Here is a 14453-nt window from a genome sequence, read left to right as displayed (position 1 = left end):
AATATATCAGACCTTTGCTCCGAACTCGATCGCCTTCCACGAAAACACGTAAAAAGTTAAGAGAAAAAATGTCCTAATAATTTACTGCGCATCGCTCTACCTCGATAATATTTATGAACTTCTCACTGGTAGCTCCATCGAATCTGCGCGATTATTTCTCCGCTATTGAAAGGGGTAGATTTTTTGAGTATCGCGTGAATTTTTAATACGCGTTATAATCAAACTCGTAAAGCTAAGTGTAAGATCTGATTCTTGCAAATTGAATTAAAGAGATAGAATTAAACTCGACAGTTTTTAAATTAATTATCACACTTGGAATGAATTACTGCATAGCTCGAGGGCAAATTTTACTAATATATCTCATTGTCTAGCTATTTTACCATCATAATCAGTCGAGAGCGATTGTTCGTCTCACTGAAAATTTCATTGACGGATGACGCGATTGGGTTTGCTTCTGGGTTATTCTTGGACCTGACAGGAGCCTTAACGAAGTTTCTTTTTGCGCCTTTGTAGTCGAAGCAAAGTCTCGTCTTATTATAACGCGGATGTGGGAGCAACGTCCTATTACTGTATATATACATATATATATATATAAACAACAATGTTGGTTGACTGTCGGGACAACCCGACTCAACGTTTTGAATAATGCGCGACTAGAGCTAGCCAACGAGACTAATGAGCTTAGAGAAATTCTACACCGAAATTGTCCCTTTTATCTACGACTCGGTACTCGTATTACAGCCCGTGGAATCTCCGGAGCAGTTCCACGAAACACCACCACGTGCTCCACAGACATAACTGTGCAAATGCAGAGAGCGGAAATCAAAATCGGCAAAATTCCTATCTGCGCTCGAACGACAAATCTTGGCACATCTACGAGTTTAGACGGATTTTCTCGGGAAATCCAATTGTAGCGGAGACTTGGGGGAAAAAATGGCATCGAGAGAGGAAGCGAGTTTTTGCTCGCAAGGCACGATCCACTTGTTCCTGGGAAAATCCACGAGAAGTAGAATGAGGGGGGGGGGGGTGGGTCGGTACAAACAGGAAATGAGAGGGAGAGGAAAGGGTGTCTTTTTACATAACGCGTATCCAAGGAACGATTGGACCGATCGTAAAGGTCGCGATGGAACAAAATGCCAACGCGTGCCTGGAAAAAAAATGGGTATAGGATCGTTGGAAGAAAAAGTTGAAAATTTTATATTTGATTTTTGAAAATAAAAAGCGTGGGTGAAATTTGAAAGCTGTGGGGGTGTTTAAGGAGCGGCGAGTGGTATTGGGTCTATTGGAAATTGTAGGATCGATGGGGTGCATTGGATGTGTGTCGGAAGCTCGGTGCGAAGATTCGGTGGAGGCTATGGGGAGCCGGTGAATTGACGAGAGGTCATAATATGCAGCTTGGTGGTCGAGGGTGCGAATTTTGCTGGGGAAGGCCGTCAGGGTGGATTTGGAGGATGCCTCCGCTATTACCAGAACGCGAGTTGATTAAGCAAGTTCTGCGGCCTCGTCGAAGACAGAAGCGCAAGGCTATGAGGGGCCCTTTCGACGGTCGTCACGCCTGTTCACGGAGATTATGCCTCGGTAACTAATGCTCCCGTCGCTTAATGAAGCTCGCAGGGACCTGGAAGAAGGGATGGCGGAGGGGGGTGGGGGGCTTTCCCGCTTCATCCCCGGGAACCGCAGTAAAAACTTATCTTTCGGCCGACAATGGTAATTTCCCGGCGTTCCAACAAAGCAACCGTCCGTTTAAGACGCTGCGATGCCCGGCAAAAAAAGCCACTTGGCTCCCTAAAAACTCGACTCACGCCTTGCATTAATAACGCTTATCTCCAAAGGACAGTTAACGCCCTTCTCGAATTAATAAGCTCCAGATTTACGCTTGCCTGAGAGAGCGACATCAGCCAACTTTATTTAGAATCTCGGGAGAACGAGTCGGTATTATATCAGACGAGCCGCTCGCCTCTCTCCTTGGATTCTTCGAGGAGAGCTCTCCCGCTCCAACCTCTCCCCCTCTCTCGAATTCTTGCGATTTATTTGACGTGATTGGTCAACTGCCTCTACTCCCCCACCCCCCCCGCCCCTCCACCACCCTCAGACACTGCAGCAGTTTCACCGATTTGTCCCGGTAGTATCCGAGATTTTACGGGACTACGCTTGTCAAGATTAAACGGCCGGAATGCAAAGCGAATTGTCTTTCGTCACATTCCAAAGCACTCCAGGCGCGTTTCCGGTGCAAGAGGAAATCGACGAATCGGTCATTTCGTTCCACGAATTCCCGAATCGATCGTTCGAACTGCGACTGCTTCGGGGTTCATTCTCCCAATTATGCGATGCCCCGAAAGGAAGGTTTGATCGAACGAATGAAAAATCATATACTTCAATCTATACACACAATTGCATATATAGAGTAAGATGAATCGAGCGTTGCAGTTGCTCCCGTATGCAATTCTTCTAATTATTAATTGCTTCCCACAAAAAAAAATCAATAAAAATGAATAGAAAAATTAGATCCGAATTTAAACACATATTACAAATGCTTATAGAGTAATAAGGTGAATGAAATGTTTCATCTACTCCTGTATGCGATTCTTCCAATTATAAACTGTTCCACAGAATAGCATCGATCGGAATGAACAAAAAAATTGATTTCCAATGTAAATACAAATAAAAATTGTAGTTACTCGAGTATGCGATTCTTCCAATTATACACTGTTCCCCAACAGAGCGTTGATCGGCATGAATAAAAAATTGGATCCAAACGTATAAATACGTACATATATATATAGTTACAATAATAAGGTGAATGAAATGTTGCAGTTGCTCCCGTATGCAAGGAGGACAGGATAATAGTGGTGGGCGCCTCGCGAGGAGAAGCTCTGGACATTGTCTGCAGGGTCGAAGCTGATCCACCAGCGCATAATTTCCGCTGGAAATTCAACAATAGCGGAGAGACGCTGGACGTATCGCCGAGGAGGTTTTCGGTGGAGAATTCGGGAGACGTGAGCAAGCTTCGGTACACGCCGAGCACGGAGCTGGATTACGGGACGCTCTCGTGCTGGGCTGACAATCCCGTTGGAACCCAGGCGAAGCCGTGTCTCTTTCAACTCGTAGCCGCTGGTGAGTATTTACCACATCCCCCTGCTATATTATTGACCCACGACGAAATCCAGTAAAACAACCCCTTAACAGCCCCGTTTCGCATACGTTTTCCATTAGCTAGTTACAGTGAGCGAGTCGTGGTCTCCCTGCCCTGCCAGTCAATGGAGTGCAAAGTTTGCACGTTGCTTAAGTAGCTACGGAGTACTCGTTATTTTCCAAACTTCCTACCCCCATCTTTCCCAATTGCAAAGTTCCCTGTCACATTCGAGCAGACAAATTACGCTAAAAGCGTTTCAGCAACCGCAGGAAACTCCGCGTCATCGTTACGATTCGCGTAAAGCATGGATATAATATATATATACGTATCATTCTCATATGTATATATATAGTGTATAGTACATACCTGGTTAACTTACGTCAAACGATACGGGAGCGTCGTGTAAATTTATAAAGCCTTCTCCTTATTATTATAATCCTCTTGGTTGTAGTTTTGGTTAGTCCCGTGAGTGATCGATGAATTCGATGAACGTAAAATGGTTTGAAAAAATGAAATAAGATCATATCTAGTCAGGAGGTTACGTTGAATGACGCATGAACGTCGTGAACATTTTTGAAAACTTCCGTTTCCTGTTAAAATCTTAATTACTTTTTTTACCTGTACTTTTTAATTGAAAATGAAACCGACGAATATCTAATTTCTCGAAAAAGTAATGCAAGATTATATATATATTTATATATTCCAATACTAAATTACGTCAAACGATATAGGAGCGTTGTGTTAATTTATGAAAACCCTTTATCTTATGTCTGGTATTTTTACCTTTATCCGAGAGTTATCAATTCATCCGAAGAACGAAATAAATACTTCTAAAAAAAAAAAGTTTAAGAGAATCCAAAGGTGTTTCGCGTTGTAACACTTTGGAGACGCGGAGATCGAGTTTGGTACAAATAAATATAATAGAGGCGATCAGCTAACGGCGAAATGGAAGTTAATCCCAAAACGGATTTTCGCTCGTTTCACTCGAGCCGGGCTTTTTTTTCGCGGTGGTCGAGCGTGGAGCAACGATCGGCCACCGACGTTGACTTTGACGAATACAACGGAAGCAACGCGCGACGGCTGCTCTTCCAAAATAAAACGAGGCGTCCTCTTTCCGCCGGAAATCCTCCCCCACTCCAACGGCCCTTTTTCGGACCAGCTGCGAGAGACTCGACGACGACCTCTGCGAAATGAAATTATTTTCGTGCTCGGCGTTATTGCTATCACTCGCGAGCCTCGCTATCGGCATCCCCCCCGCAACGAAGCCGGAAACTAAGGGATGGCGAAATAAAACGCTCGAGATGCGACGGATGTTACGCAGTTTTCCAACTCCCGGGCTCGATTTATTTATTTATCGCGCTAGAACGCCAGAATAACGCGAAAGATGGAAAATTTCAAGCAAGCATTATTGTCGTCATTGATTTTTCAGGAGCGTCGGGTAACGGTCATCTGTGTAATGAAACTCGAAAATAAATCGTGCTGTGTATACTATAAATGTGTATAAAAATATAACATGCAGAGAAACGTGCGTATAGAAGGAAAAGTGTAATATATGGTACGAGGGGGTTGGAAGGGAAAGGCTTGGTTGAAACGTTTGAAAAATTTAATATACGTTGCAAAGGTCCAAAGACGGAATGTCGCGATCAAGAGACACGTATATGTAAGCTTTGCGATTAATGCGAAAGAAATGAAATACCGAGGGATGAGCGTGAATGTGAAAACTCGATAAATCGGATCGACCGGTTGATGCTTCTTTGCTTCGTTGTTCCTTCGACATTTATTTTTGTGTAAAATTAAGCAAAATAAAGGAGAATGCTGGAGAGAGGTGAGATATATTTATTTGAAAATTTCTGTCCAGCACTTGAGTACAGAATGGCTTCGAGTTACTGCCGGATTACGCTGGGAGCTCACGCCGCTGTAGCGAACAGCATGCCGAGAAAGGAAAGAATAAAAATGGAAGGAGAGCACAGGACATTCCCGCTACATTACTATCCTGCTGCACTAAATCCTTACCACTCGTAGACACGTAAACATTTTTCACGCGTCGAGCTTGATTTTCCAACGGAGACACCAAGCGTAGCTTGCACTTTGAGACAACCTGTAGAGCTCTGCCTTCGGGCGTGTACACGCAGCTGGCGAATTTTAACTGACGAAAGTCGACTAGGATCTTGCAAAAATTTTTTAAATCTCGACCACCAGAATTTTTCACGAAACGCTAATACCTCTCTCCCCCCCCCCCTCCCCCACCATCCGGAATTTTCCAAACATAATTTCCATTGATTCTCCGTCAGTGGAAATATCTCGTGAAAATTTTACGAGTTGGCTAAACGTTATGTTTGGTGCTCACAACTTGAGATATTCCGTAATAAATTGCCAAGTAGGATTCGCGAAAGCTTTTTGGCGGTTGAAAGTTGGTCCCGCGAAATAGCCACCACGCACATCGGCTTAAAAGCTATAAATAAAAGCCAGCGAACGATATCCGATTATTTCTCCCATCGCTCGAGGCACTTTCCGAATAATACACGTATACCCTCGCATGGTTATACTGCTCTATTGAAAATATCTATATATACCTAATAATATACACACGAGATCGGTCCATAATCGAGCGCCTGCATGGAGAACATTACGCGATGGTTTACAGTCTCGATATAATTCATCGATGAATTTACTCGTGATTCCTGCTATACCTATATACATATATATACGTTACTAAAAAAACAATCGTGCGAATATTTTGTGTTTTTTCAGGAAAACCATTTCCGGTTAGGAATTGCACGCTGGCCAATCAAACGTACACCAGCGTGGAGGTGAGATGCGTGGCTGGATACGATGGAGGTTTGCCACAAAAATTCGTCCTGGAGGTTTACCGTGGAGACATCGACTTCCTGCCAAGCATACAGCCTTTCACGAACGTTTCCAATCCGGACGAGCCGAGTTTCGCCCTGTCCGGACTCGATTCCTCCGTCGAGGCTGGAATTCACGTGGCGATTTACGCGGTCAACGAGAAAGGACGCAGTCAACCAGTCGTCCTCAGCGAGGTCACGTACAGGGACGCCGAACGTCGCACAGGTTGGTATACACAATGTTATATATAGTTTATACAAGCACACGCGTGTATATACGGTATATATAATACACGGTTTATAAAAAGCGAGATATATCGAAGGAATGAAAGAAGTTTTGGCAGAAAAAGAATTTCCTGTCGGTTTGGCACGGTCCAGCTTGAGACTTGTCCTCGAGAGTGGACAGGATGAAAAATCGTGAGGATTGGAATACTCCGAGCAGGGGGAGGGGGAGGGGGGTGGTTAAGAATCGAAAAGGTCGTGGCCCAGGTTTCAGTTTACGAGCACGATCGTTTGGAGATTGCCAGTCGCGTTAGGGTAGTTCTAGGGTGGAGTAGTTCGCACCGAAAGACGAGAAACATATGGAGGCCGCTCGCGGGTGGCTCCTGTCAACGAGGCGCGGTGGGGGAGGTAAGCAAGACGGATCACCACCCTCGAGACAACACCCTGACGACCAACCTACCACACCCATTACACGTTTCTCTCTATCTCGCTCTATCTATATATCTATATACTGCTACTGTACATATATATGTATACATATATATTACAACAGTGTACTTACCCCCAAAACTCTCTCTTCTTCCCCCGGTAACATTTATTCTCCATTTAAAATTCACCGAAACAATCGAATCGATACGATGTAAACGAAAATACAGTGTATATAAATATAGAGAGAAAAGAGGCGAAACTTTTTTACGTGAATTTAATTAACGTCGCGTTTAATGATCCTTCATCCGCTGAACATCCGTCTTCCAGCGGATATTAAAGTTAACTGGGGGGGAAAAAACTCGGCTTGATGAAATTATTGGAAAGGACGTGCTTCTATAAATTCGTAATGGAAAATCGGATAGAGCTTGGTTTTCGCGATATATGGAGAAGTCTGTGGCTGAGACAAATCAATGACGAGGCGATCCTATATATATATATATATATATATAAGTATGATCGGAAGTGGCAGTTGGAGCGTCCATCGATTTCATGGTATGGCGGGTGGATGGAAATCTCCGAGAGAGCATCTCGATTCTAATGGGTTTCGCGAAATACTTTTAGGAAGGGGGGGGGGGGTGGAATTAAGGAAAGCAATTAAGGATAATGGGGGCTGCCAGGCGAAAAGAGGCGATGAAACGGAGGAGTGGAAGAGGACTGGGGCTGCATGGAATCGTGCAGGGGGCTACGTGAAGAGGACCGATCCAGGACAGATATAGGAATGTGGAGACTGGTCGTTAACCAACTGCACCTTCGTCCTTTACCCAGTCACGCCTTTTTGGACATTAAACCGTTCCGCGTGCGGTAATTTTGCCCGACGATTTTTACCCTGCTCCCTGCCCCTTCCTCCCCTTCTCCTTATTCTTACCCCACTCGTTAACTCCCCCGCCCTTTCCCCCCGTCGTCCAGTTATTTCACTAGCAAGCTTTTTCAACGGAGCGTGGATAATTAGCGCGCGAGTGTCCCTCCGGCATTCCTGGATGGCGCGGCCGAGAGTGGCCGAATTAAGCGGAAACCGCTCGCTCTCTGGCATTTCGTTAGTCCGACGATTAAACGCTCTCTCACCGTTTGGGTGCTCGCCAGACTCGCTAAGAAAAATTACCGAGCCTTCGGATGGCCCGGCTAAATTTTTAATAGCTCGCCGAGATTATAATCGGCCGGGGGAAATAATTGAAACAGCCATTTTCGTCTCCTCCGGATATCTATATATACACGCAAAATGCTAATGGCCATTGATTACCATTAATCAGCATTTATTGTTGCCAGCTAAAAGGAACGAGCGTCGCTAATTAGCCTCGTCCTTTTTCAGACCCTCGACCCCCAAGGGCTTCGGAAAGTCGTAGCCGAATTAAATTGCCGTTGTATATTTGCAACGCTGTACCTTCGAGTGGTATCGCGCGGCAAACAGTAAATAGCAAAAGTTGCATAAATAACACTGCACGAAAATTCTCTGAATCACGAGATGGCAATTATTACTATTTTTAAAGAGAAATTTCAACGTTACAGTACCGAGTCGTTAAATTTACTGATTTTACGCTGTAATATTTACAGTATTTTAGTAAAATTGTAAAATACAGTGCGAAATCATTAAATTTAATGACTCTGCACTGAAACATTGAAAAATTGTCTTTAAAATTGGTAATAATTGCTATCTAGTGATTGAGGGGATTTGGTGCAGTATTATTCATTGTATTTTTTATATTTATCTTTCTCCATATGACCAAGCATCCCGTACCACTGCTCCTTCGTTCTCCAACCGCACACTGTTTCCAACTGTCACCCACCGGAAGCAACCAACTCGAAATCTTCCAATTAGACTATGAATTATTAATGATTTTAGCCTCCCCTAGTAATTGTCAAGCAGGATTTATCGACCCTCGCATTGTGGAATCGCCCCCCGTTTGACAAGAAAAGATTTAGCAGGATTAAAAGCCATCGATTGGTGGTGGTCCAGTTCATTATTAACATGGTTAATTGCCAGCTGTTTCTTTCCTTCTAGCAAGAAAAAGGATAAAAACAATTATCATAGGAAGCACAAGGTTTTTCATCAATTCCGTGCCACTCGCAGACAGCTTTGACCGAATTGAACGAAAAAAATGTTGCAGTTCCCTCTCGACTCTCCTACGCTATATATATGTATACCGGACCGGCTAGTCGCGAACGGCCGGCTAAACCAAGCCGATTAAATGCAAAAATTGGGTTTCCGCCAAAACGCGGCATATAGCTCGACCTCCGAGTAGTCAAATTCAACCTGATAATTTTCTTTCACGTTTTCTCCCTCCTTACTCCCGTCTCTTCGCCTATACACGTGTACCTCTATCATTTAGAGTTCTGGGGATTTGCAGGAATTTTTAAAAATTCCTCGGAAAGTATGCTTTCTTCCTGACGGTAAGCTCTGTGCGCGCGCGTTATCGACCAGTGGCTACAATTTTATCATTAGCGTTGCATGAGAAAAATGAAACCCTGCTGCCACGCGAAATCCTGTGAATAAAATTGACGAGTCAATCCGTCCCACGTAGATCGTACTCGGATAGGACGCACGCTCATACGTGCTACACGTTTTCCGAAAAGTTTCGTGAAATATGTGTAACGGAGGGTCAATTATCACGCTTTTGTCACAACTTGTGCAAATAATACGAGTCTCCGTAGGTTTCAAATCTTTCGTCTTTTCTCTCTACACACACACAAACACACACGTATATATTATTTAAAGCGCGGTTATTATAATCCTTAGAGATATATTGTATGACTTTAATATGTCAAGTGTTATATATAACAGTTATACATTACTCGTTTTATAAACTATTTTCACACCGCTTACTATATATATATATATATATACGTATTATATATAGCTAGCGAATCCACCGAGAAGAACGAGCCGATTGCAGAAAATGAATGTCCCCAGTGCCTCGTCTATCGACCAATCTATTTCACCCAACTTGCCTCGTCTTTCAATTTCCCCTAGTCTCATAATTGATCCATATCGCGTTATGCAGCGTTGCAGTCATGCTCAATCAAGTCGCGCGTGCATCCAATCGACGGAAAATTGCGCCTCGTTAATGAGGAATAAATCGCAATTAAAAAAGACCATCGCTTTTTACGACTGTTTAATCGCCAGCGAAGTACAAACGCGCCAAGTTTCATGTTTCTCCACGGCGATTGATAATTTCTGATTCATTCTCGATTTTATAGAACTATAATTTAGGGGGGGGGGGGGGGGTAAGGTTGAGAAACCGCAGGAGGAGCAATTTCGTCGAGAGTAGCTAGAAATATCTCAAACGCTGGACCATTCGTAATAGCGTTGGAACCGGAAGTATCATAACGGGGCTATTCTCGAGCTCTAAGCTGGTCTCCAAATACCATCTGGAATTAAGCGAAACGTTGGAGATTACGAAAGCTTCTCCTCGGTGGTCTCTCTACGGATCGTAGTCCTTTTCCCGGTGACCGGACACCTCATAAAATGTTTAAACAGCTTCGTGGGGGCTTTGATACACGGTGCATCGCAAAATTTGCTACTTTGTTTAAATAATGCCACTAATGCACTTCTTTTTTTACATCCCCAAGCCTGGCGGAGACCTTTATACAGCCTCGTAGTTCTAATGGTCCCATTACCGCGCCAACAGAGAGATTATAGTCTCATTATACTCCCTGACCAACGCGGAGCATCCTCTATATATATATATATATATATACTTTTACCCGTCTCTCTCCCTCCCCCTCCGCGCTCCCCTGTCGCCAGCTCCCTTGCTAATTCCCGATAAAGATCAGCGAGAGAGGGTAGGAAAAGAGAAGACGAGGAGGGGGGGAATTTTCTCAAGCAGCAACATTGCGTCGGCCGCGTAGTTCTCCTCCGAGGAAGATCCCCGTTTAATGTTATTAGGCTAGATTATTCGGCGCGCGCGAGCTCCTTAAAATCAAAATTAGCAAGGCCGCGGCGGAGCGCGAGGCGCCGGAGATGTCCACGGGAGATTGCCGAGAATAGCGCCGAGCGTCGGAGACTTTGGGGGACCGTCGAAAAACGGCTAATCTTATTTGAATCTCTTATTAAGCCGGACCAGGCAGGAAGCGAGTCGACGACGAGTCTACGCTGCACTGGGAGACGAAGAGGAAGCGCGGGGTGAGCATTAGTAATGCCGTTAGCGGTATATATACCGGAGCTTCAAGCTGAAGAGAGAAAGAGAGAGAGAGGGGGGGGGGGGGTAGAGAACCGTGAGAATTATTCAAGAGACTCCTCGCGCGACCCCGACGAAAAACCGACGAAATCGCGATCGCTTGGAATATCGAGCTCGCGTTTTTATCTCTTCCGCTGTGCTCTACGCGACTGAACTTTCAATGGGAGATCATCGATTACAAATTCAATCGGTGAAGGAACGGGTCTCCGTTATAAACGAGGCGCGATTAAAAGACTCGCGAGAATATTCTCGTGGCTCGATTTGCATAAAGCTAACTCGACGCTTGGCAAGGAAATTCGATTAATAGGATTTCTGTAGTTCTATTTGCGAATGCATACATGTGGCTGGAGGAAGGGTTGGGGGGAGGGGGGAGGTACGCGAAATGTGGCTGCTAGCTGATGACGCTACGTTGGCAAGATCGAAGCTAACCGGATCAGTCACTGGGCTGTTTCGTAGTGCGTGCATACGTGTGAATCGCTCGTCGGTGTGTGTGTGTGTGTGTGTGTGTGTGAAAGGATCGAAGCGTGCAGTGATTCGACGACCGATTGGACTCACCCTCGAAACATCTCTCTCTACATGTGTGTGTGTGTGTGTGTGTGTGTGTGTGTGTATAGGGGGAAGGAATTATTTTTCACGAAACGAGTGTGTCACGTGGCTCTTGAAATTCAATTAAAATAATTTTCCTGAATACTCTACCTGCCGTTGTTTTGCATATATATATATTCTTTGGATGAGATTTGAATTGGCAGAATTTCGCCCGATAAACGTCTCTATCGGCAATGAGGAATTCTCAAGATTCGCGTCCACCACTCTCCACGAGTCAATCCTCTACACGTAATTGCTGGCTGACTTTGCCAACGTATACACGCTCGCACGTGTGCACACTGCACCGGCTCAAACGGCCAATCGATGACGTACCTCTCCAAACTGTTCCTGGCTGCTCGCAATTAAGAGGAGGATACCGAACCACCGACTACTCCTTCTGCACCATCCTTCATTACTTGAGAAAGCCAGGCAGAGAGAGAAAGACAGAGAGAGATCGCAGATACTCTTCCAACAACTCCAAGACCAAGAAACAAGCTCAACTTTTACGAGTAACAACGTACCTCACCTGACAACAACAACAACAAAAAAACACGTACAGCTTTTCTTTCTCCATTCTACCCGAGACATTTTCCCTCGGCTCGCGAGCAGCTACATTTGACAGATGAGTGCAAAGAAACGGACAAATGGCTGAAAACTTTTGAGCGCGATAAATGATTCGGCCGAAAGCATTTAACGATAATTGCGATTTGTAAAATGGAGACTGTCGGACTGCTGGTTAAAATAGACCAAATTTCCGCCCACCAGCTTCTCCTTTATGATCAAAGTTCTTCGGGGGAACCCCGGACTTTCTATCGGAAACTATTCGTGGTGGGAGAAGAAAACGCGAGATACCACGTGACCGTTTCATTAATTGAAAGTCGAGAGTGGCTCCAAGTTAGTTTTAGGTTGTTAGGAGAGTGGTGGTAGGGGGTGAGGGGGAGGGGGAGGGGGGAGTAGGAACGGTTTTAGGTCGACCTTAGGTTGGAATTAATCCAGGTGAGTCCAAGCCTGGATTTGCTGTCCTGCAGCTAAGCTCGGTTTCTTGGTGACTTGAGCCAGTCTGCAGTCAACCAGCTATTACTCCTTAAACTCCCCCTGTCTCATCTAGCAAACCGCTCGCATCATTCCGCGCCATGAAAACTCAACGACACACAGCACCCCCCTGCCAATATCTCTGTGCATCTACGGTGGAAAAATATCCTTCCCCACTCGATTCGAATCTCTCGATGACTCGTCTTATTACCGGTGGCTCTTTAAACAACAGCTGATTCAAAAGAAACGATGGGAAGAATAGAGGGAAGATAGTCGAGTTACGAACGCAAGCATTCGAAGGGGAAGGGGAGAGGGAGGGGGAGGGGGAGGGGGGAGGAGTAGGACAAAAAGGAACAGCATGGAATTAGTGAAATATTTAACTTGAGTTACAATCACGGAAAGCTCGGAATACCTTGGCTGAATTTGAATCGATGTTTCTAGCCAGCTCTAGCTCCACGTACCGTATAGCATAGACTAGCTGATGTACCTCTCGCTCCATCCTTCCTCCTCCCTATTCTCCCCTCCTTCTCCCTCCTCCCGGCAGCAGCGAGCTCGCTCCCTTCGCCTTCTTCCCTCTCATCATCCTTCTCCTCTTCGTTTATTCAAGCGCTACGGAAATCCACTCTCTCACGTCGGCAAACGACAGAAACGACCAGCAGCACCGGCATCGCCAAGATCGAATCGACTAATTTAAGTTTAGTAATCTCGTGGCAGCCTCTCCTTTTTCATTCATCTTATAACCGCCAATGTTTCTACGATTGCCTCTTTCCCGTAAAATCCAATTGTCTTGCAATAATGATCCAGTCCCTTAAAACTCTCCGGCAAAAACTTACGCAGAACGGAAATGGTGGAAAAAGTTTGGGAATGATCTCGCGGGTCTGGTCGATGGCAAGACGTATGGTAGTAGGTTTCTCGTGATATTTTTTCGAAACAGTATGAGGGTTGTGGGGGTGGATAGAGGGAGTCGAGGGGGACAGGGATGGTATCCGTGAGTTGGACCACTTTGAACCTCTCGGAGAGTCCGATTAGCGATCTAAACTTGGATGAACTTGGGATTCGGGAGTCGGCAAAAGGGCGACAAGGATATGTGATCCTGGAAGTATAAGGGTGGGTCTCTCGCAGGAATCCCCAGTAGTCCTTGGGCAGGATCGGCGGTAAGGACCGGTTTATCTTTACTACCCCAGCAGCAGACGTTTCTCCGTGTAGAACTCGATTAAACTTCCATTGCAACTTTTACGAGGTAGTGTCGAGGGCTTAGGCGAGGTATGCGATCGCAAACTACGACCAAGCTGCTTTTCCGGGACACCATAAGACGCCTTTAAAAACTAGTAATTGAAAGAAAAACGATACTATACCTTCATTGCAAACACCACCGCCTACCCTCTCGCAAAGACAACGCTTGATTTTCTCCTTGTTTTTCTTCTTTGCACGATTTTACGCAGCGAACGAACGATCTCCGCTCGCTCGCGACCGATATTGCGTCTTCGATCGAGCTGGTTCACGCGTTTCGCACACGTGTCTACCTGTGAATATATATATATATACATTCCAGGCTCCATTTTCCCTCGTTACACGCGTCGCTACAAAAATTGATTCGTAAAAGCAGATGAAAGCTGGGCGATGCACCATGCAGCGACAATAACACGACGAGATGCCTGGGCAATTTCTTTCATCGCGGGACATCCGCGTGGACGTGTAAAAGCGAGAATGACGCAATTGCGCGACGAAAGGTGAAAAGCCTCTGTAAAAGGGACAGGATGCACTCGCTACGAAATATACCATATCTTGCGAGAATAAAGAGGTAATACCGGGAGAAGAATTCTCGTCTAATGAAGCTTGGCTCCTTTTCTTTTACGACTTTTTTTTTTAAACTCCACCCACCCCTCGATCAAAAATATTTTAATTTTGAACCTGACGCTGAAAATTTGCGTGTTTCTCGCGAAATTACGCAATTAAATTTTATGAGAAATTTTA

The 14453-nt window shown here is 45.1% G+C and overlaps 1 protein-coding gene across 3 annotated transcripts in view; it reads left to right on the top strand.

Moving 5' to 3' along the window:
• Positions 1–14453, top strand: part of LOC136776233 (neural cell adhesion molecule 2-like) — a 204336-nt gene that overhangs the window by 185314 nt on the left and 4569 nt on the right. For all 3 annotated transcript variants that reach the window (XM_066731627.1, XM_066731635.1, XM_066731618.1), the window contains 2 exons: positions 2815–3114; positions 5885–6205. In XM_066731627.1, the coding sequence (XP_066587724.1) occupies positions 2815–3114; positions 5885–6205 (621 nt within the window). The remainder of the gene's footprint in view (positions 1–2814; positions 3115–5884; positions 6206–14453) is intronic.

Source organism: Prorops nasuta, unplaced genomic scaffold (genome assembly GCF_024137725.1).
Source record: "Prorops nasuta isolate Cenicafe-Biocafe unplaced genomic scaffold, Cenicafe_Pnas_1.2 PNAS00002, whole genome shotgun sequence".
Lineage (NCBI taxonomy): Eukaryota > Metazoa > Arthropoda > Insecta > Hymenoptera > Bethylidae > Prorops > Prorops nasuta.
The sequence above is the reverse complement of the archived record's forward strand: the minus strand, read 5'-3'. Positions and strand labels throughout refer to the sequence as shown.